Raw genomic sequence first — 25115 nt, 5'->3', positions numbered from 1 at the left:
TTCTATTGTTTTTGAGGTTATTAATCGAATGTTGAATTTGTTTTACCGTTTATTAAAGATCGTATTAATAGCTCCTCTTTTGGGTGTATACGTAGATACAGCGAGACCTGGCAAACTATCTTTGCATTTCCATCATTCATCTGCATTTGCATCTACTGATACGGATACTGATTTTCAGATACCACATTGTCCATTTGTCCATACACAGGGATGAAGATTTTTATGAAGCCATATGCGTCCGTTGATAGCACACTCAATTTGGACTAGATATTGGTTAAGGTTGTGTGTATACTCGCATACAAAAAAAGAAAACGGATAAATATAGTTGAGCAGACGTTGAGATAAACAAACATAGTCCGTGCAACGGAGCGACGGATTGGGTTGTCAATTCCCTAGGCGGAAAATTTAAATGCGGCTAAACCGAAACCGGCTGCACACAGATGTGGCCGAGTCTTATTACATAGCTAAGAGGCTATAAAAAGCAACACCAGTCAGATAAGATTGTACCACATGCCAATTAACAAATCTTAGTAGGCTATTTAGTCACCGTATCGCTGCGTACGCAATAGGACACCCACATCCAGCGGTTGCTCGATTCATTTACTCGAGTCCTTCTCGTCCGACGTGCCATTATCCTTCACCATCAGCAGCAGTTGCAACATCAACAATGCCTCCACTTTATCCAACGGATCCATAAAACCGCGTTGAAGCCATTTCGGGATAGTAGTACGGGCATGGCTGAATCCCAACTTGTTCAGAATATAATCGATACCATACGGTTCAATCGATTTGCCAGCCCATGAAAGTAACCTGTTGTACGGATTAGTATGCGTTATAATAGTAGTTGATTAGAAAATGAGCTGATGCGCATATACACTTACCGCACAGTCGGTTCCAGGTGCCACGTTTTGCAGTTGAAATGTCGCCAATCGGTTCGCATGAACGATTCAAGGTCCGACTTTTCCACCACAATATTCACGTGCTTCGGTCCGGTTCCACCGACACCGCTCGATGCGCTTGCAGAACTGGAGACGGTACTAGCGATCGGTTTCTTCGGATCATCTACCGAACGGGATGTTGGTTTTGTGCCCAACGGCGTCGCCCCGGGTGTGGTGCCGCCAATTTGGGACCCGCCAACTTCGTTCAATTCTACCGAGCTACCGCCACCGTTGGCAATCGATTGACTAGAGGTCGAGTCTTGCGTACCAAGGGACGACATAGAGGGAGCCGCCGCCGACATCAAGTTGGACGTACTCGATTTCAGTGTATGAGCCGATTTGAGCACCGATAGACCGGCCGGTGTTCCACTGGCAGGTGGTGGTGGAGTCACGTTAACAGGATTTGGAGAGGACGAACGATTGTTCGAAATTGTACCGAGCTGAAATAAATATCATAAGTAAAACACAAATAAACAAATAAATAACATAAAGTAAATTTAGTTTGACTTTCATCAACAACGCCAAATTCCAACACGTACCACTTTTTCTTTCTCGCTGAGGTAAGAAGTAATGAGATCATGCAGAAAGAAAAATGCATCCGCGTCAACCGTTACGAAGATGTGATCCTCGAACGCCGTAATGAAGCTGCACTCCACCATTGGTTTATCTTCTGAGGACACAAAACATGATGTTTGTTAAAAACAAAAACAGTCAATCGTGAGGACCGTGAACCAGCAGGTTACTTACGCGCTGTATCAGGAGTTGAAATGCCTTGCAAATGTTCCGTCTTGAAGTGTAACTGCAAGCTTGGTAGAGCAAAGATCACCTCTCGATTGTGGTTCGGATCCTGGAGCTTCTGGTGAGGCGCTGAGCTTGAACCCGAACCGCGTGCTCTTTCGATCGAATTGGTGTTGTGTTCCTTGTCTCGTTCAATCACAGGGAAACGATCAACACCTGCAAGAAGTTCGAAAGACGATAAGACTACTAATCAATATTTCCAAGTACGCACAGAAACTTACCATCAATTTCACTATTAGCGAACGCGTAATGGAACCACTCGTGCAATGTCTTGAACTGGGGTGGAAAGATGACGTTCCGTGACATGCGTACCACGGTTGCATTCGAGTGATGCTGCGGTGGCTGTTGGCTGTTCATGCCAAGCCCAAACGTGAGCGTTTGTATGATGTGCACCTCCTCGGTCGATGCAACGTGTTGCGCTTCGGTTGCAAAATCAATGCACGGTTCCTTCAGACTAAACAACGCCCAAGACTTTGCCTTAAAGTTAATGCCATGGAAACAGGCGAGCGAGATGTTCTGGCCGTGCAACTCCATCGTTCCACCAAGCACGGTACCGATGTTGGAAAGCGGCACACCGAGCGTTGACAGCCACAGTCCCTTCGTCTGCTTGAGCGGGCGCTGCCAGTGCCGATGATGCCGCGCGTCATGAATCGATGCTTCGGCTCCGAGCGATTTTTTCTCCTCCCGGCGCCGCACGCTTGTCCTCAGCGAAGAGTTAGCAAGCCGCGGTTCGAGGCTGGAAAACACACGCTTGGACGATTTGAATTGCTGCGAGAAGAATTCCTCGAGCTTGTAGAACATCTTCAGTATGTCGGCGGTGGTGGACTTGGAAATCATCATCTGCAGCTGATCCCAGGACAGATCGCCGTGGATCAGTATAATTGCCGGATAGTTTGTTGGTAACTTGTTGCCGAAGTCGTGATCCTTGGAGAACTTCCATTCGTCTCGCAGCTGCGCATTCAACGAACTGACGCGTGTCATCAGCACGCTCGTGCCCATGTAGTCGAACTTCAGCTCCAGCGCCATCAGCTTAATGCCAACCTTATGATCCGGTTCCGAGCCGGGATCCTCACGGATGTGGATGTACGTATCGATACGGTTCAGATCGATCGTACCACCGACGATGCCTCCCTTCGCATCCAACGACGATCCACCGAGTCCGACGCCGATGTACATGTTTTTATGGCCCGTGCTGCCAATGCTCAGCCGACCGTCGCTACGGAAAGCCTTCGTTAGCCACACGATATTGCCCATCACGTTGCCCATGTTCATCTGCACGTTGAGCTTGGTGAAGTTAATCGCAAACAGCACCAATGTTTCCCAGGACGTGACCTGATTTACGTCCGATGGCGACGAGGTGGAATCAAGGCTCGAGGACTTTTGATCCTTTATCCTGGCTGTTGAGGACGCACTGCTTCCGCCACTGCCACCCGTCGTTCCCATGCCGATATTCTCCAGACTTAGACGTAAACGTTCACGATTCATGTTTTCTCCGCGCCCGCCCAATCTGCTCTCCATATCCATGGCAGCGTCACGCGCGCCCGATCTTCCCATACTATGTCCGTCTACGCTACCCTCCGGAATGATTGGTATCTCCAAATCACACATGCTCGTCTGCTGCATACCCAAATCACCAAGGAACATGCGCCGCACGATACTCCGCCGATACCAAGCCTTCGGGAACGCAAGTATCTCCGTCAGTCGGCGCATGTCATACTTAAATGATGCGGATCCAATGTCGACAATCGTTGAAAACCGGATCGTAGCTTTGGACGCTTGGTCAGAATGCTTCCGAGACGACATGCTGGTTTCCACGATGTTAATCTTCTTCGAGCGTGTAATGTGAAACTTCACAAACTCCACGTTGATGCTGAGCGAGTCCTTCCGTTCACTATCAGCTAACGGTGAGAATTGATGTGCCTCCTTCAGATTGCTTTTCTTGCCACCGTATGGATGGAATATATAGACGTTAAAGTCGGCCAAACATCCGGTCACGCTTAGCCCGCCGGCTACACGCCCGTCTCCACCGGGCACTGCCGTTGACTCGCCCGTCTGGGAAGAGGTATGCGCTGCGGACGAATCATCATCCTGTCGGTTCGAGCTGAATATTATGTCGAGACTGGGCAGCTTTAACATGCACTCGACGCGCGATACTGGCAGACAAGAGAACCGGAAAGTTGACGGTTGCATGTGGAAGTAAACCACCACATCAACAGGGAAACTTGCATAAACGGCTGCGTAATTATGTTCCAGCATTTGTAGATTCACTGGATTTGAAACTCCTCCACCGGATGCTGCAACTCCAGCAACATTCACACCGTTCGTACCGTTCGCACCATGACCACCACCCATTCCAGATACTCCGCCTGTTCCCTTCGAGGAAGGTATTGGTTCGAGCGTTTGTTCCAAAAATTCCAAAATGTGGGGAGAAATGATGGTTTCTTCGGGAATGCTCTGTAGTGTCATCCAGGCGAAAAGAGTGGCTCGTTTCGATGCGAGCTTGCGCGATACACCGAATGGATCGGTCGTACTTAGACGCGGAGAAGCATCGTCACCACCAACGGTTTTTGATTGATACTGAAGCTTCACGTCCAGCCCAGGAATGTGGAAAATGGTTAAATCGACGAGTGCCGTGTATGGGGTCGTGTTGTACTTTAGCCGTGATTTATCCTTATTGCGACGTGGAGGAATAGGACTACCCCAGTCTGTCGCTCCACCAGTACTTCGCTCTCGCTTATGGTGTTTACCAGCCATAGACGCGCTGTTGTTGCCAGCCATCGCAGCGTTAGCATTACTACTGTTACTATTATTGCCACCTGGCATTGCCGACGAAAGCCGCTCATCATGGATATCTTTGGTATGCAGTACACATTTGCCCGAATTGACCAACACCTTAATATCTAGTTCGAAATCTATGTTGGGCTCCTGTTGTTTCTGCGGATGACTGGGACTTTTCTTGCGCAGCTCCACCTGTTCGCCGTCGATCTCGAGCAAATGCGGTACGTCCGACGTGACCGAGCTGGAGTCATACCGCGGCCAATCAAGCCCGGAATCGGAATAAGCTGCCACATCGGAGTCGGCGCTAGGCAATGACGATTGGCGCATCGTTTCGCTGAACGTTACGCGAGAAGAGTTGGGAGGAATTTTTACTCTTAAGGAAGCGGTCCGTGATGGTCCCGAGTTGGGTGATTCTTGCAGGCTGCTCATATCTTCACTGCCAGTGAATGCATCCATTACGCTGCTGGTTCCACAACCAACGCCTGCCCCTGTATGCCCACTGACGCCATCGATGCACCCAGCGTCAATTAGGTCTTCTCTGGTTGGAGATGGAGCAACGAAAGAACGGGACCGATTCGCTGCCTTCAACATTGGTTTGCGCATAGCTGGACGCTTCCATTTCTGTAACGAAAAAGTACGAAGGAACCAAATTTTCAATTATATTTAACTATGTACTATGGTATTAAGTATATATTGAGTACAAAACCTAATTCTAGTGATAAATTGCAAAGTCCTGAATGATTTTGTTTTATTTCTTATTAATTTTCCAGATTATGATGTTTGCTACTATTCAAGCTATTCAGGTCAGATTCATTATTGGGAGGGCATGGCTGCAATGAATATTTCATTTCATTCGAATGGTTGCTTAGAATGCCAAGCGCACTGTCAATCGCCGAAGTATCTGTTGCCGTATCATCGCGAGTACTTTTCGGATATTCACTGTCGGACGACATGACATGGTCACGTCCAGCAGGAGCCAAAATGTTATCCGGTTTCAGTTCTAATTCTTGTGCATCCTCATGTTTATAAGACATTGCATAATTCGGGCCAATAATAGCTGATAGCGGAAGGCTTGTATCAATGTTTCCTTCCGGCGCATCTTGCTTGGCCAGAATGTACTGCACGAAGGGACATTTGGTTGTCTCCGTTGCACGTATTTCCTTCAGACCTTCACTTATTCTTCGTACGGCCATGGAAGTTTTTCGGGGTGTCCTTTCATCTGATTGTTCTTCTTCCTCGTCAATCAATGAGGCAGCACCATCATCTTTCGCTAACAGTTTTTCCTTCATTTCCAATAACATGGCTTTAATTTCTTTGAGCTCCTCTTTGGATCGACTACTTCTAATATCCGCTTCTTTCACACTTGGTTTGCGAACCCTTACAACCGTCGATCTACGTCCTTCATCATCGAACCGTCTCGAACCTCGCCCATCACGTATTGAGACACCGGCAGATCGTTCATCCGACAGAGCGAGCTTTGAAATGACGGGTAGGCTAAGCTGGGCCTGTTGATGTATTGGAAGCATCGAGCTAGAATGCAAATCCGGTGTCTGGTGGATTCGTTTAAGCTTCACGATGGCTTGAAGGGGCAGCTTTATTTCTTCGATATCGGAGTCAATTTCGTAGATAGAGCGTCGAAGATTAACTTGACACTGATGACCATGATCTACATCTTGACATAGCAATTTGAGCACTATTTTAACAGACGGCATCGTATATACGATAAATGCGAAATTTGATTCCACTCGTACAAAATTTATCACAGAGAATACCAAAAAGGGGACAACTGTTTTATATCCAATCCGAAACTGTTGGAAGTCTTTCCTCTGACTGTTACTGATACACAAATGATCTATTCTTTGGATACTTTGATGTTAGGATTTCATGGAAGCATACTTCGATCATTCTTTCAATTTCATCATATTTTGCTCGACTTTAGTTTCCATTCTAGCCATAGTTAGAAAATCCCTTGGTTACAGGGGTTTACAATGGATAGTATATGGCGAACGCAAGCGAATAAACGGCATAAAGATGGACGGAAAGATTGATAGTGGAAACATAAAATACTTTAATAATTTAAAAAAACTGGATATGGCATCGCGATCAATATCCTATCAATTGTAAAACCCTGTATATGTGGCTGTAATGCCGACTCTTTTCACCTGCAACAGAGCTGATTATTAAAATAACGCAGATCCACTCACCTGTATCATATCACGGCGGAAATATTTGTAGTACACCGCCTGCAGTTCCTGTAACCGTCGTTCTTCATTTTCGATTGTTTTCGCCGACGCGCCCAGCGTACGGAAGTCGTTAACGATTTTCGTTTGCTCGTTGATTTCATTCTCCATCAACAGTGACCGCTTCTTCGGATCCAAAGTTGTATCGAACAGAAAGGACGGTAACGAATCCACCGATTTGCGCGATTTTGAATCTTTTCCACTCTGATGCCCGGAAGCGTCTATGTCGTCGCTGTCTGGCGTGTCAGACGATATCGGTTCGTCATCTTCCGATCCGGTGAGCATGGTCAGGGTGTGCCCGAGTGCCGACAGCTGCTTGCCAATGTTTACATCCAGATGAATGTCGACGCCTTCCATCTGCCACTTCACGTTCAAAAACCATTTCGCATTGTCTGGATGTTTGGCGGCAATCGTGCGCGAACACACTTCATACGTTCCCTCGGAAACTACGCAAAGGTTCATAATGCTGGCATCGTTCATGTTGGGTTTCCACTCGTCGAGTGAGGAATCGAAATCCTCTGCAAATCGCAAACACAGCCCAGCAAAGCGTCCTTTCGATACGAGCGATCCGGAACTACAGGCCGAAATTATCGTATTCTCCAGTGTAATGACTACAGCTCCCTTTTGCTCGAAATCTTGCACCGAACGGTTGCCCCAGATTTGGGGCGGTTGATTCAGGGGCAAACAAATTCCCATGTCTTCGACCGTCAGCTGTAGGAACAGAGTGGACAGGTTCGCCGTCGTTGCCAGGTGATGGCTGATCTGGCCGAATGGTACCTTTTCCAGCACCTGCTGCGTTGCCATCAGGACTTCTTTGTTAAGGTTGGCCCGTTTTTCCGTCCAATACTCGTACGCGTTCTTGTAGTTCAACCACACCAGTATCGCTTTGTCCACCGCTATCGGTTGCACGTAAATCAATGGTCGCTTCAGCGTGATCAGCACCAACTCTTTGTCGTCATTAAGCATCTCGTTCTGGAACGCATTTCGCAACCCGATGGTGGTGTTGAAAAATGCATGCTGCTGGAACTCTGGTTCCGCCTCGTCGAAGATGATGTTTTTAATAATTTGGCCCAGGGATAGGTTCAAATCGATTTGCGCTTTACCGAAGAGCTTTGTGTTGGAAGCGTCTGCGATGTTTTTCACCCGATTGGACAGATGCAGTTCGAGCTGACCCGTTTCGAAGCGTACTGCGGACGAGCACGGTGTCGTTGCGGTTAGCTGTATGCGCTTCACGCGAATGTTCAGCGAAAACAGGATACGCTTGATCGTGTTTCCATTGTCTTCCGATTCTTCTAACCAGAGTGGGACCGGTTTTTCTCCACCGTACACCTTCTGTACCACCTCGTTCACTTCCTTCATGAACACTTTCTGCACGAACACCAAATGGTTCAGCAAATCGGTTGTGAGGCACCGCTCAAATACACCGATTTCGGCCGATGCTGCAAGATATCCACCCTGTCGCAATACGACACCATCGATTGGTACCTCTTCGGTGGTACTTTCCGAGACGTACTCGGCACTAACGTGCACCGGTGGCAACGCAATGCACGCTTCCGACGGCAGGTTCGTTTCAGTAGTTTGTATTTTGGTGGTAAAACTGAGTGAATGGTTCGGTAAATCGACTGTAAATTTCGCTTTGCTACCAGTTACACCGGTCGAAGTGACATGATCCATTTTATACTGTGCCTGTAGCGAGGGTAACAACGCCGCACTGATGGACAAACTTTGCAGTATAATGTTGAACTGCATGACGAGCGGCTGTAGCAGCCCGCTCGGATTATTTCCTGCCGTTGTCGTTGCACCCGTCATCGTCCGTACCGTAGCCGTGCTGTGCTTGCGCTGATTGGTGGTAGCAGACGGTGTTGCTTTGTCGCGTGCATCACGTTGATGGTGGTGCAGCGGTGACTCTGGTTCCTCGTTTTGGCGCGTTAAACGTGCCGAGGTGCGCGTCACTCTAAGCTCTTGTAGCGTGGATGAAATCTGTTTGGAACTTCGCGTCATCATACCGTGAAGAGCAACAGGATGCTGCGGGATGTCCACGTTGACGATACCGATAGAAAGCAGTCCATTGTTTTTGTCCTTACCACGTCGCGTTATGCTGGAGTAGAGTGTTTGACTTTTACCAATCGAAACCTTCACCACGGTTCTGTAAATGTAAGGGAGAAAAGAAACATTTTTTAGATCGTTTGACCCCATGTCAACTCCAATTAATACTCACTGTTGATTCGGCTGTGCTCCTTCCAGCAGCACAATCATTGCTCTACCAACTTGTCCAGTGAGCGAGCATTCAAGGGATGCTGGCCGTGATTTCTTACGCCAGGTTGTGCTACTGTGGAGAGCAGTTATTTCCGCTTCCAACTTCAAGCCGCTCAAAGACGCAAGCAGTCTAGTGCGGTGTATCTTTGCCACGCCGAACACAACCAACCGTGTTCGCTCCTGTGTTATAACACCCACGTCCTTAACCGTACCATTACCACCCGTTGTTCCGTGTCCACCGACAAGTTCCTCCTCGTCGCGCAAATTCTTACTTTCATGCAATAAGTTATATTTTCTAGCCTTGATCTGTTCCACTGCATCAGGCGAAATGGAAACACTGCAACGAGTAAAGTTATAAACAATTTGTTCGGGTATCATTTGCATTTGAGGGTTTGCTTACCGATGAGTAATGGTTTTTGTTTCCGGCATTGCAGAGTAAATAGCGAGCAAGTGGTAAACCGTTTTCCAACATTTAGGTGTATCAAGAATGCTGTGAATAGGACCGGTGAAAGTGGACCGATCAAATGGTGCTGTGTAATCTGCAAAACAGAAACAATATAATTAGAAGACGATTATTACACGCAAGGTAAGAAGAGAGCTTCTCATTACCTCCGAACGTACTCGATGGTGCGCCGGTAAGGGAATTTTTAGCCTCAAGCGACTGTTTCGATTGAGCATCGGCAAAGGAAAATCCACCCGTCGTCGGACTCATCTTGATCGGTGTGTTGATCGTTTCATTGAGGTTCGTATAGCCTAGCTTTCCCTTTACCGTTTTGCTAGTGCTACGTAGTTTCTGTGCAAAGCTGTGCGGTCGGTTGCGCGAATTTGGCGACGGAGTGAGCGGAATCAATGGCCCAAGTGTAGGCATCTTGCTACGGCTAATTGAGTGACGCAACTCGTGGCGCATTGTCGAGATGTCCTCGTTGAACTTATCGTACCGCTCATCGGTGTAGTCAAATATACCGGACGTTTCAATGTGTGCCATCAGCGGTTCGTTAAGCGACCCCATCAGCGTTGGATCGTTTATCTCCGACGCAAGGCTAGATTCATCTTTAAGCGGCGCGCTACGCTTACCACCGTTCTCCGGGTGGGCCTCCCGCAGCTCATTCTGTGCATCCTTCACGTTTTGGTACATATTCGTGATTTGATGCAACAAACGCAACAGCGGCATGTTTACCTGCTGCGAGATGTAGCGCACGTTCAGGCTGAAGTTGATCACCGTGCTCGTGTGTTTCTTTAGCTGGCCACGCGAAACGTACAACATGGCCGGTTTCGTGTCGTCCGGGAAGCCGTCCGTCATCTTCCGTACCTCCAATTCCACGCCTACCTGCTCGCACAGGAACGCCGGCTGCTCGCCCGGCATGATAATCGTGAATTTCCCATTGCCTCGCTTTTTAGGATCTTTCTGCTTGGGTGGCTTTTTGCTATCGCCCGCCTCACTGACGACAATGTCGATACGGATCGTATCGAACGAACAAACCAACGAAAGGTTCGTACCCAAGCTTTCCAGGGACGACACATCCTTGCTGGAGACGTTGTTAATCATTTGCTGAGGCATGACGCCAAGGCAAGTTAACATTGGTTCGAAAATGAGATGCGCATCCAGTATCCGATTATTATCCTGCATATACTTCACCGAATGGATAGCCGGACGGTTTTGCGAAGTGGGACGGCTTTGCTGTGTAAGTATAGGAAAAATGATCGAACGTTATTACAATATCAACAACGCACAACAAAAGATTACGTACGGTAGTTTTCTCCTTTTCTCGTTGCTTAGTACTTTCACTCTGCTGCTTTGCCATCCACGAGTACAGATCCTCCTTGTGGTTGGCCGGTGGCGTCCACGGCTTATCCATGGAATCGGACGAGCTGCATACGGACGGTGCGGAACCTTCCCGTAGCGCACCGTACTCCACCCCGACCGGGTCCTGTTTGTCGAAGATGATCGGGAACATCTGTATGCTAGCACGCGACGGTGGCGCTGCCGGTGGAATGAAACTTTTTACCGACGATTTCTTCCGCAGCTTGTTGTGCGAGTTGTTAGTGGTACTGGGAGAGGTATTAAGGGAATCGCCCAGCTTTGCGGCGGCCATGTGCACTGCCGCCGCGGACGGGACCGGCGGTTCTTCGGGCATTTTGATTACTGCGAGCGGGAAGGTATTATGGCGCACCGTTTTACGGTTTTGCAAACGGTTGTTTGGATTGGTTGTTGAACGGTGTGTTTGTTTTATTAAAATATTGTTTGTTTGTTTTTTTTTTGTTTGGGTTTGCAAGTTTTGTTTTTTGGTTTGTGTGGTGGCGCAAGGAACCGAAATAAGAAATTGGAGAAAAGGAGAAGCAAAATTCAGCTACGGTTGTTTTTTCTTCTTCTGTAGTTAATATAGCAATGTGACACTACACATAAGCAGTATCCATGTGTGTTGTGTGTTTGGTTAGTGTTTCTAATGATTGCTACTACTGTATTGTTTGTTTGTTAACAAGTAAACACACGGTACAAAGTATTATTTAATAACACACACATACACACACGTAAAAAGAAAACAATAGCCAGCTCAAAAACAACTAATAAAGCACGCATGCAGTGGGATAAGCAGCACAATCACTCGTTAAGGTGTGGGAAGGAATAAATTACTACAATTACACCACAACAAAACCCATTTGTTTCTGGGCAGAATATGAGATAAGATTAGATGCACCAAAGGCAGGGAAAAAGCAAAATTAGATTAGAGGGAGAACGGGGTGGGGAGGAAAAGGACCGTTGGTGTGGACACGTGCGTTAATCCACCCCGTTTGTGTGTGTGTGTGGTTGTAAAGATAAGGAAAACACGGGAAAACACGACACTGGACGCTTTAGGATGAGATATTTTACCATGAAGCGATGCATGTTGCTGCCCACCGGTATGTTGCGTCGGTACCGTGGATGTTGCCGATGCGGCTGACTGTTGACGTTGCTGTTGTTGTTGTTGTTGTTGTTGTATGCACTGGCCAAGCAGCATCGTGTGTTCATTTTCCTCACCGAGTAGCGGATGGTTTTCGCGTACCCCCACCGGATAGTTATCCGTATCAATGTCATCCGTATCCTCGGCGTCCTACGGTGAAAGATGGTGTTCAAAATACAAACGACCGAACCGATCCGATTGGGCATTTAAAAAAAATCAGTGTACAATTCTTTAGCGTAGAGATACGGTGGGATTTTTAGTGGGGAGAGAGGAAAGTTGATTGTCGTTGGGAGAGAAGAAGGAAAGGAAACATCGACCGGATGCGAGCACTGGTGTTGTATATTCAGTGTGATTCAGGATACGTTCATTAGCAACATTAACCACCCGCCCGGTATATAAATGGCGTCACATGGATTAGTGATACGATTGACACAGAGCACAAATAAGTATGTACGAAACCGTACATTATCCTTGCACCGGTTCAATTATCTAGAACAGTCTTGTTTAACGTGTACAAAAGCTTTATCAGTGTACCTATCTGCTTTGCATATTTATCGGAGGATTACTGACCATCCCGTCTACCTGTACCCAAAAAAGCACACGCAAACAGATGTGAACGAACACAATTTAAGCCATACGAACATTAATTTGAAATATATCTGTATGCCGTCTTCCATTACAAAAACACACATTGGCCGAAATTGTTTTGCTTAGATCATGTAAGAGTTAATATGTCTGTGTTGTTGTTTTACTGCGTCTAATGCAAATCCTTTATATACTATTTCTCGCCGCTGTCATTATCACTTACCCCATATAGGTTTGTAACGCTGCAAAAGGAAAGCATTTAGTTGTATGAAGTGATAGTGATTTGGCATTTTCTTTGACGAAGCGGTTTAATTTTTCAGTTTTACTACTAATCGACTACCATAATTTAGTGGGTGAACGCTGAATGACGTATGAATTTACTGCCGTTGGTGTGTATGTTGCTCGAACAATATAGATAAGGATTGTGGGAATAATTAGGAATGTTACGGGATGGAAAGGTAATATCACTGTTCAATCTTAGAGGAGAGCGGGTAGGAGAATATCTGACTAAATGTTAACAATAATATCCCCGTAATCGGACAACAAGGTCACACTACTTTCAGATGATTGATTTTTCGTGCGAACCGATGAAGAAATAGGCCGCCGATTGTGCACCAACACCGGGACGGGGTGTGCTAGTGCAATGTAATGAAATGTACGACAACATACCTCATCTTGCGGAAGGGCGAATGTTACGTTGACCGGTTTTGCCAGCTTTCCTTTGTACTGATGTTCGAACAGCATCGGATTGTAGAGCACGTTTTTCCACTGTCTGCTCAGAACTATGACAGCCTGAAAGAGAAAACATTATTAGCTTGTTTTTTCGAGGTGCCGGGAAATCCACTATAAACATTACCTGACGCATTATGCTCAACTGTGGCAGATATTGTTGCTTAAGAATACACTCGATCTTGGCCGCCGTTTCATCGAGTACAAATTTCTGCAACACCGTACACAGCTGACAGCTTGGATCTTCCTGCAGTGTTTTGGCGAGCGGTGTAAACTTGCCACCGTACCGGCTCTTGACTGGACGGTGCAGCGAAGGACGTTCCCACGCATCCGCCATCAGTGCGACCGTCACGGCAGTTCGACGAATGTACATCGCTTTCATGAGAGCGACCACCTTAATGGCGAAGCGATTGCACGGGTTCATCCATGCCGTGATAGCGGGCGAGGCCGTAGACAGCAAATTCCAGTCTAGTCGTGTGTAGTCAATCTTCCGTGTGATGGGTGTTCGTGGCGGAGCGGCAAAGTTAAACCAAACCGTTTTGAAATCGATCACGCACGAAGACGTCTTCCCATTATCGTTGCTGCAAGGGGCAACAGTACCGGCTGTAGCGTTACAACCACCACCGGCTTTTGAAGACATTGGATCAGCATTTGATCCATTGGCGGCTGTAGCTGAATGTTGCTGGCCAACATTGGTAGCCGATCCGGCACCTTGTCCATTGTTTGTACCCTGCACGCCACTCTGAATGGCCGAATGACCCGCTGTCGGTTGTATCGGCTGCTGACCGACTGTCGTTGGTAGCGTACCATCGCTAATGAATGATCCTCGCATCGCATCTATTTCATCCGGCACAATGTTCATTTTGAATGTTTTGCCACCATCTCCAATGATCGTTGCTGTCGTAGTAGTAGTAGTGGTAGTGGTGGTGGTAATCTTATCCTTTGATTTAATGTCGAACAGCGACGAACGATCCTTCGCACTGCCACCGGCCGACTTCGGTGTGCCGGGCTTTTTCATGCCAAACTTGGCCAACGCTTCCGCTGCCATGTTACCGCCCGCTTCATTGAGCAATGTAACCAAGTTCAGTGGATTGTTCAGCGTAATGCTGTTCTGATTCGCATCGGAATGAACCGTCGCCGTGGCGATCGTTTCCGGTTCGGGTTTGAGCGTTTCTTCCGCATTTTCCGATTTTTCAAACTGAGATCGTTTCACAATTTTAACGCTAACACCTTCCAATCCACCTTCGAACATAATAAAGCCCAGCCCGCTGGAGCTACTGGCTTCCAGGGTGGTGGCCGACGAATCTTCCGGCATTCGTGTGCAATCAAACATTGCCCGACTACGGTGAGACGGTATGGCCGTTATCACGATTTGCGAATCGGGCAGGTTGGCCGATTCGTTCTTCAAACGCCGAAGCTGAGCGTGTGCTTTGCCGATGTCGAGCGTAATTATCAGTTCCTCCAGCTGTTTTTCCGACGTTTCCAACAGTATTGGCTCACCGGGCACATTATCAGGACGGGTTTGGGACGACAGGTGTGCCAACAGTGCGCGTGTTCCACGAATTAGGCCACTTTTCTTTAACCCGCCCGATCGAACGGTAGGTTGCGTATAGACCGTGTGCATGGATGCTTTCGTTGTTTTGCCGAGATGGAACCGTGTCGAAACGCCTTCGAAACACACGGCCAACAAGGAAGCGCAGCTAAGCTCCTGGACATTATCGAGCGCAGCGAATGATATCACTTCCTCAACAACTGAGCTCTGGATAAGGGTAACGTTGATCTTTGGCAGCACGATCAAACCCTGCACTTGGGTGGATATGCTTTCTTCGTACACGTCCGTCAGGACCGGTCCACCGGGACCCTGGAGGTTGCGTTCCGCCGTGGATCGTTTTGAGTTTGAGTGCACCTGTGACCAGTAGCTTAGCGATTGATCGCGCTTCAATATATTCACGGCTTGAACTTTTCTCACGCACGATGCATGAATGTCGTTGACCACGGTCAGTGGATGCAATGTAGCGAGGGTTGGTGTCAACGATTCAATCATTCTGAAAATAGAAAATATTTAAAATTTATTTTCCATAAAGTAATGTAAACTTAAATCGTAAAGATAAATTTAATGTAGTAAACAGCAGTAAGGCTTATTTCTGTGCAGAGCAACCATCCATTGTTTTCGATGCTATACATCACAGTAATCCTTTTGTATTGACAGAGAATAGTTTCGTTATAGCAATGTTGAAAAATTGCACTGATTGTATAATTCTACTCGCATTGCTTGTTTGCATGGTAGATCTAAGTTATTTAAACGAAGCAAAACCATATCCAAAGCCCAAGCTGGCATCGGTAAAAGAAGTGCAAGATTTCGTTGCAAATTTAAAAACCATGGTCGAGCAATCGAATACACACCCTCTGTGGGAGCGATTGAAGTTCACCGATATGGAGAATTTAAAGGCAAAATTCGAAATGAAAGATGTTGATAACCAACGAAACGATCACCAGTTCCGCAGGTCGAATACTATTAATCGCAAACATGGAAGGGAAGGAGAATTGATAGAGCAAACAACGAATATCCCGATGCCTAATTGTGATAATTCTTTAGGCGAACTGGAACAAAACGATTATTTATGTGAGAATGAACGATCTGATAGTTCTTTTTCAAACGATATACAAGATACAAATTCGCCAGTGTTTAAAAGGATACGCTTTCTAAGGGCAAAATTTAAGCGGAACCAATCGTTCCCACAATATGCGGAAATATTGGGTCAATCATCACGCTCCAACATTCGTCAACAGGACCCGGTGGAGGTGAACAGATATTACAAACATTCGCACGGAATATCTTCTTCTTCTCGAACATTAGATAGCACTGACGCAACTTCGCTTGATGAGAGCTTTCCACGCTTGGAACCATTCCATACGTCCGCTTACTCGTACCGCCCATTGGTGCGCCGTAAACGTCCAACAGATACGGTCTAAAACAAATAATATTACAATATAACAAACAAACCACATACCTTTGCAATCCTTCCAATAGAAGCGGTGTTAACATCACGTCCACCTGTCCCTTGAAACGAACCACAATCGAGTTACGTGTCGCTATTTCACCTTGCGAACTGAGAAATTCATTTTCGCCTTCCTTGCTTTCCTGTTTATCGAAGCTACTCCGCACCAGTACGCTCGGGTCCCATGGATGTGGTTTGGGCAGGGTGGAAAATCCACCTGTCCCGGCACCCGATAGATTACTGCTAACACCGCTGCCCGCCGACGGTACATCATACCGCGATACAATCTTCACCTCGCGGCAGTTGGCGTAAGTGTCAAAGTGCGGTATTAGTTTACCACCAATGTACACCAGACCGCCGTCTTCATTTTGCTGGAACAGGGGCATGGAGAATGCGTCCGCTCCCAACGGCATCGAACAGTGTGACCAATTTGAGCAGCGAACCTGCGCCAGATGCGTTACATAGCTGGCCATCAGTAGCGGGGAGTCGACGATCGGTCGGTTAATTTGCATATGCAGATTTACCAGCGTGATGTCCTCCTGCGATGATAGTGCAGATATGAACGAACTTGAAGAGAGCGAATGGGATTCCGATGAGTCTTGCGGATCAACCTGTGGAAATTAGAGGAACACAAACATAAAGAACGGAGTTAGTACAATGATCAGCGCCCATGAACAAATAGCTGTCCAAAGAACATGAATCCGAAACGATGTTGTGTAGAAAAGTGCTACATAAGTTACCTTTGACGATTACTACAGCTAATACTACAATGCAATTAGTGCTAGTGAGTTCCAATCAGCAACAGTGCAATAAAATTATAAACTGTTTTTTAGTAAGAATTAATTACTCGGAACTGAATACAAGCGGATACTTAATGTGCTAATTGGCGTAGTAACAGCTCAACAGAAGTGAAGGAGTCCAGAATATACAAAACATAGTTCAAACTCATTTGAAGGCACTCACTGATAACCAAACTCTTCTATAAGAAACCGATATAATAAACTTAACAACTATAATAACAATTAATGTCGATACTAATACTAATTTACCATCTAAACAAATTGGAGATTGAGGAGAACGAGACCGAAAACAAACCATTCAAAATCTGATTTTTTAAATTAGATTTATACAACAATCCACACTATACAAGAACGGAACACAAGAATGGAACATAAAAAGCATAAAAAAGAATATGGAAATATGTTTTTGTTTGTAATGAAAGAAATTGTAAAAGTACCAGCTGCAGGCCTTTTAAAAAATAAATACCAATCAGTAGTACTCTTAAACTTGATGTAAAACATTATCTAAATAGTAAATGATAAAAATATAGATTATTTACGCTTTTAGCTGCAAAAGCAAAAGCAAGGATGCTCACAACAATATATTAGTACACAGAGGCGACAGCTGGAGGCATGGACATGGAGATTCAGCCACACAAAGGAATCCTTCTCAGTAATCCACAAGAAAATGGATTCAACTTTTTGTTTTATTACCATTTTCTTGACAAGGCGTATCCTTTACGTGGCATTTCTTCAATGTGCTTTGCTTCCGGTGCTTTCCTTGTTGAAAGCGAATACAAAACAAAACAAACAAAAAACTGGAGATCCTATACAGAAAAAATGTGTCTCACACTAGGAATTTACTAGGTTGAAGTTTTACTCACATCATAAACTGGCTTAAAGTGACGGAACTCGGGCCGTGGTGAAATGTTGCTAAACTTACGCATCGGTGTCGCTAGACCGTGGAGACGCCGTTCCTCTTCGTTCTGATTGTGAGGAGCGCAGGATTTTGTCGGGTCACACATGACACACACAGACCAACCCACATACATACACACACACACACACACACATACCACACATCATCAGCAACGTGGAGATTGGTTGCAATTTTGCGGGCCAAATCGTATCGTCGTAACACGCCAGGGAGTAGTACACGGTGGGTGCAGGGTGTGGTACACAATCAAGTGTTTCATACATCGTCCAACACATGTATGCATGGAAGGATGCGAATGAGTGTTGTGTGTATGCGTGTGTGCATATTGTGCCGATCATGACAGGCGGTCGATGAGGTTTGAATGGATGTGATAAAACATACGGCATGATTTTACATTGTCAAATTGAGAACAGAGAGAAAAAACATCATTTGATCATGTTAAAGATCGAGCGTTATCGTCGTTTGCAGCAGCAGGAATACGGATCGTGTACGATTGTTGACACAGTTACGAAACAAAAAAAAAACATTATTCAAGAGTGCGAACCCGTTATGATAGCACGTGAATAACAATTTTTGTTCAAAAAACAATTCAATTAATCGAGGCAATGGTGATGAGGACAGGAGAAGAGAAAAGTTAAAAAAACGCTTAACAATATGCTGCTCGATCAGGAAATGGGGATCCACTGGGAGAAAAGCAACGATTGCGTTAAATTTAGCCTTCAACTTCATAGCCCAAAGACTTCACCACAAATAACAGCATATCGTGTGCTTTTATCATAGTGAAATCATTCTAACTACATGTACTACGGGTTAAATGCTAATAAGGAAAAAAACAAACCCATAAATATTCTATTCTACATACTGCTTTTGCGCTTCACTACATAAGGCATAAGGCTTTTTTTGGTAGGCTATATACGCTTCCGCTCGAAGGAAACGCAACGAAGCAGTAAAACATAACCAACTTCAAAATGGAACGTAATATGTTAGCATGATTTGGGCTGCGAATTTTCATTCGCAAGTTCGGCGCAACGTCGTAGAGAGGTTAGGATCGTTCCAAACCCGGAACCTCCCTTATAACCTGTTTTGTCTGTTGTGACAATCGTTCCTCTTAGTAGGGAAATTGTGCGAAAGACCCAACTAAACAATAACCAACTCATTTGGGACGCATCTACGCTAACAGGTTCGAACTACCGCAAAACTTACCAGCTCAGCAGTTGACTGGGGTCTCATCGGAAGGCTTCGATGTTCGGGCGTGTGGATCTCGTAATCGCTGCGATGCGTTGAAAGCCTTCCCTCGAGCTCATTCGGTCCTACGATGCTTAAATCCGATGCAAAGCGTTTCTTCTGTATCGCTACCGGATGGGGATGATGATCGACAACACCGGCCTTGAGGCTGGAACTTCGCGACGCGTGAAGATCTTCGTCCGCCGAAAAGAACGCTTCCGATGGGTTCTCCGATGTCAGCGAAACGGTACGCTGGACATCGCGCATTATAACATCGTCTGAGGGCATCGGACGTATGGTTGAACCGGTGGGAAGAATTCCACCGAGCGATTGTTCCGAATCGGACGCCAGTGGGTGCCCAGGCGATGGAGCCGAATGAGACATTTCCAGCATCATCTGATGATGGTGCTGCTGTTGTTGCTGCTGCTGATTATGGTACTGGGAGTGATGATGTTGCCCTTGGTAGTGTTGATGATGTTGATGATGATGATGCAGATGAGCTGTAGACTGCTGTAAATGCGTTTGGTGATCTTCCGCCGTGAATGGACCCTCAATTTCACCCTGCAAATAGTTGTCCACTGTCAGTCGTGAGTCGGAAGCGTATGATTTGCTCGCCTGAGATTGTAGCACCTTGAAACCTTTCGGCGTCAGCAACCGTGATTCAGTCCCATCCAATCGGCTTGGCGTCGGCGTTGACACCTTCGAACTGTTTGTGGTTGTTTTTGGACTGGAGTCCAACAACCGACAGTACGGAACGTCATGTGGAATGGTGCTTTGCCTGTGTGGATTGTAAAAAAAGAAAAAAAGATGACATGTTAGTTAACCATCAATACGCTTTAGGAATAACAAAGTTGTGATTATTGATATATAAAGTAAATGTAGGTAGTTTTATACAAAGTCTTTCAATGATTTACGGTAAGACTTCACCTGGAACATACCTCTGCCGGTATCATATCGGTACTGTAGGTTCCTTTTCTTATTTAGAAGAAATAAAGAATTGTCCAAAAGGCTAAACTCTTGAAGCATTCTAGATCATATTCAAGGAACCGAAACAAAACAATCACACAAACATGTCGGTTGGAAATATTTCTTACCTTCCACTTGTGTACGAAAATCGACGTCCACGAGCACGGTCCGATCCGAGCGGTGATCCGACATCTTTTTCCTTTACTCGTTCCAGCGAAGATTTACCGGATCGTTCTCCGGGGCCTGCTCCCGGCATTGCTGTCGCGCCACTGCCAGTGGAAACCCCACCACTGCCGCCACGAATAAGAGTATTGCTGGGTGAAATTTCTGCCGAGGTCGTTTTCTGTGCCAGCATCGCTTCATGCTTTTGTGGCAGATGTGGTGACTTGCTGTCGAGTGTGGTGCCACAACAGGCAGACGGTGCTCCGCCACCATGCGCGGGTGGATGCCGATGTCCGGAGCGATGAAGATTTGGTTTACCGATGTACTCATAGCATTCCTGCAGGGAGACTGGTTGCAAACTGTACGGTGGCGTGTGGAACACGAGCTGACCTTCGTGTAGTAAACTCTGACCAAACCCATACTCTCGCGGGTTTGGGTGGATATGGTAGCGTGCGATATTAATAAACTCCTGGATATCTTGAGCACATGGTTTGAAGAATCTTGGCCCATTGCGATTAGTGCCGAAGAAAACGCAACCACCAACACAGCCGCATCGCACCGGGTCTGTACTGCTGGACCAGAGGAACCACAATTTTTTGTTCTTTTCATCGTGTACTTTCAAATAGCTGGAATTGCAACGAATGCAGATGTTAGTATATTCAGTGTGAGTCTATTTACTATGGTACTACTCACCTATGTTGCACCAAATGTAAACAATGTTCTGGTATGGGCAATGCCGATGCTGCTTCTAGAATAATTGGTCCCAGTGACACACAACCTACCTCTAACCATGGTTCGTTAGAATCAATATCTCGTCCACTATTGCGAGCCGAATGAAGTGACGCATACGGATCCTCCTTATCGCGCCGATAGTGAATGGATGGATCGTCCGAACGATCACGACCCTTCCGACTCGATATCGAACCGTAAGGATCGTCCCTATGTTCCTTTGAATCTTTTCTATGCTGTGGATAAGGTGGTTCCACGGCATTGTCACGCCTTCCAGACTTAAGCACACCAGCTGACGAGCCGGATCCTGTGGACGAAATCATCGGCCCGCCGTCATCCATATTGCGCCGATAAATCGCACCCGTTTCGTCGGACGTCTTTCGATAGCCATCCTCGGACACATGTTTGGTCGAGTTCTGATGATGTAGCTTCGCCGAACGGCTACTACCGGTAGTGTTGGTGTTACTGTGCGAATTACCACTGCTGTACTGACTGAAGTGTCCTCCGGTGGAGACAAACTGTCGCAGTAGTATAGTAGGAATGAGACCAGTTATGCCAGACTTTACTTGCTGCCCATGTAAGTTACACGTGGCCATACGAATCGGTGATATCCACGTGTGCATGGCCGTGCCGTTTTCAATCAAATATAGGTCTACCGCATCGACGGCAACTCGCGTCATCCGGTACTTGATATCCTCTGTTGAGGGACACCGATATTTGGCATCTTCTTTCGTGTGGGGACACGAGCTTGATGGTACACCGTGATGGCAATAGCGCACAGTTTTTGGTGATTTCAGCTCATTCTCCGAATCCATCGTAAGAAAGACGAGTGTTTCCAACCCCGTTACAACATTGCAAAGCTGTGATAGGGTCATTTTACCGGAGAGCTTGCCGAGTTGTACTTCCAGCAGCCAAGCGTACTCGAGTGTTTCTTCCTCCAGTTGGCGTCCCTCGTTGCTGAACATCGCATGCCCTCTGACCTGTACGGCCGAGAGCAACAGATGACCCTGTCGCAAATGCTTGTCCTTGCCCGGACGAATCGTATTATCAGATGATATGATAAAGGATGGACTTACAAGCACCTGTAGCTCCGTTTCATAGAAACGTTTCTTCATCTCGAACCCTAGTCGTTCGATCAATACAATAGGGCAAGGTGGATCGTTTTCATTGCAGTTCTTCATAACGTGTGCCTGTAGGTCGTGTATCGTTACGCTAACGATAACCTCGAGCGGACGGTATAGCCGCGGGTCGAAGCGCTTTGGTTTCTCGTCCGGATTTAAACTCGTCTCGGAGAGCGATTTCGAGGGATCGTCTTTTGTGGAACCCGAGGATTTGCCAAGTCCACTAGCCAGTGGGTTACTGCGTGACGCATTTTTACTGTTCGAATTTTCCATATCAGTAAACGATTGATCTTCACCGAAAATGTTCTCCTTCAAGTGGATGAAGTTGCGCAGAATCGCACCATAAGCCAGCATAACCGAGGATCCGATTTCAAGCTCCACCGATACCTGATCCGGTGGTAAGCTGGTCGGATCGAAACGAGGTGCGCCCCCTTCACCGACCGTGGTCCACGCGATTGCAGGTGATTTACGCATTTTCGGTATGCGCATCGGACTGAGCAGTATTTCTTCCTTTTCCGGTGTCGTTATATCAGCCTGAGGGTCTGGCCCTAATGGTGGCATCGGATGGTAGATGTACTTGATCGAAAGTGCCACTATGGGCACGGTCCAGCAGTCAATCCAACCGATTGCTCGTTGACACACACGGCGCCACTTTTTGTTGATCAACTCGGAGCGTTTCTTCACGTTGCCGTCACGTGTGAGAATGCGCGCATTTTCGTCCAGTGCCAAGAGGATTGGTCGACTGCTTGATATCTCGGGTATGTACATACTCAGATCTAGCCCTTCTCCGTGGATCCAGAACACGATCGGGAGCTTAACCGGCAGGAAGTCATCGAACGGAAGCGAAAAGCTTAAATCGAAAAGATCACCACAGAAGGCGAGATGATGGTTTTCCTGGTTGGTACTAGAACAATCGATCCAATTAAACTCGTTGCTAAGGGTTAGAATTTCGAACTCCTTCAGGATGACTCCAAATTTCCACGTGTACGGTACGAAGCTGAGAATATCTGGCCGGGCCTTTGAGGCCCAATCTTCGATCAAATCTTGGAAGAACTCCTTATGTGAGAACACAATGTAAGCCGTTGCTTTGCTCCCGGTCAGATTGATAGTCCACTCTTGATGATCGTTCCATTTGATTGGATAATGTACTCTGCAAGGATTCAACCAAATTTAAATACACCAATTTCTTCAATCACGCTACTGGTAATACTTACTTAACATTAAACTGCAATGTTTCACACTCGGCCAGACTGCGATACTGTAAACTGGTCGTTGCTTCCACGTGAAGCAACTGCCCTGTCACTTTCGTGGCCATTCCATCCTGCAGAATTATCCATGGCAGCGTCACTTCCAGATAAGACCCAGCGCCAATGTTAACATGCACGGCGTTCGTTTCTTTGTTCTTCGAAAACAATACGTCGATCGTTGCCTCGTTCAGCGTGCATAGGCTGATATCGAACGATCGCACCTCACGTCGATCACCGGGTTTGGGTGGTTTCGTCACCGACATTGGTTGATAATCGGGTGGAAAGAAGAATTTGAACAGATGATCTCGCTGCCTATCTGCCCAGGGACCGTAGCTGAAGTCCGTACCCTTGCCACACTTGATATCGATTCCCCATACAGGTGGTGCCGCCTCTACAACGTCTCCATTTGCGAGCGTCAGCGTAACCGGTTCCTCTGGCACAATGCCGGCCTCATCCATGTAGAAGTACAGTTCCATCAGGTTCGACATCATCACCACGAAACCTTCTCCCATGTACCGTGGTGGCTCATCCACCATGCCGGTAAATTTGGGACTCGGTGCAAGCAGCACCTTCGCGTTTTCCACTTTCGCCTTCACGAAGTGCATAAAGTGGTCTAACTTTGAAACGGCCGGTTTCGTACTGTAAACGCAGTGCGCTTCTTCGACACACAGTGAGAGCGTTGTCGGCGTAAGGCGATTCCCGAAAGCAAACCGCCCAGAACAGATGTCGATCTTGATGACCGGGATAAGATCTCGCCATGTTGTTGCCGTCATTGCTTCCGGCCGTGGTTTTTTAATCTTTGCCGAAGCTTCACTGATGTGGCGTTGGTTTTCATCGTTCATGATTTGCTCTTTGAACTTTTCTATCTCCTCCGCGTTCATGTCTTCCGTCGGAACTAGTACGGACGGTTTTAGTCCGAACGTTTTCTCCAAGCGGGCGTACAGATCGGACCGGTTGTAGATGTGCACCTCGAACCCGTTCAACATCACTGAAAGTCGCGTGTCTGAGTGAGACAAATCTTCCGACACGTCCTTGGGAACGTATGAACGCCACCAACGGAATATGAAGTAACCGTCCTGCACGCGGACCGTATAATCGAAACACACGTACACTACGTCCCGAAACATGATCTTTCCCGCCAAGGGATTTAAGTTCAGGGAACCGATTTTAAAGTAGGCACCACGCACATACAACCGATTGGCCAGCTTCGTGATGATACAGCCGAACAGACGAGAATTGTAGAATGTGATGTACACCATCCACACAATCGAGGATAGCAGCGACACCAGCAGCCACACCATGTTCTTGTCCAGCTTCATGTCCTCCAGCGGCTGGGTCATGTTGAACTGACCCATGCTCATCAGATCGTCGCCATTGAAGGCGGTTTCTTCCGTTACCTCGTAGCTCATTTTGTTATAATTGTTTATTTCTTTCGTTGCGTTTAGGATCCCGTGTAACTCAACAGTCAGTAAAAATGACACAAAATATCCTAAAAAGAAATATATAAAAAAGAGGTATTAAAATGGTGTAGCAAGCTTGAAAACGACGCAAGAGCCGCAAAAAACAGGCTTCAGCTTGTGAGTAATTAAACGGAAAGCAAATAACGCTACGTAAACTGAGGCACAGCTGTTTTTTGTGAAATAGTAATGTGGAAGCAGGATGGAGCACATTTTCAACTCTCATGTTGC

At 46.6% G+C, this 25115-nt stretch overlaps 1 protein-coding gene across 1 annotated transcript; it reads right to left on the bottom strand.

Annotated features, from left to right (window-relative positions):
• Nucleotides 1–19: 19 nt before the first annotated feature.
• On the bottom strand, nt 20–24836 carry LOC128305352 (bridge-like lipid transfer protein family member 1). The gene is made up of 19 exons (XM_053042749.1): nt 23395–24836; nt 21024–23330; nt 20297–20956; nt 19182–19980; nt 17926–18027; nt 16275–16873; nt 13391–15308; nt 13204–13326; nt 11880–12099; nt 10759–11153; nt 9620–10688; nt 9411–9549; nt 8973–9347; nt 6719–8900; nt 1958–5135; nt 1686–1892; nt 1478–1608; nt 882–1378; nt 20–810 (listed from the first exon to the last, which is right to left on the bottom strand). Exons 1-19 carry the CDS (start codon nt 24834–24836, stop codon nt 597–599), a joined length of 16557 nt encoding a protein of 5518 aa, XP_052898709.1. The 3' UTR covers nt 20–596.
• Between the last annotated feature and the right edge of the window lie 279 nt (nt 24837–25115).

This window comes from Anopheles moucheti, chromosome 3 (assembly GCF_943734755.1).
Source record: "Anopheles moucheti chromosome 3, idAnoMoucSN_F20_07, whole genome shotgun sequence".
Lineage (NCBI taxonomy): Eukaryota > Metazoa > Arthropoda > Insecta > Diptera > Culicidae > Anopheles > Anopheles moucheti.
Note: the sequence above shows the minus strand (reverse complement) of the source record. Positions and strands in the feature narration are given on the sequence as shown.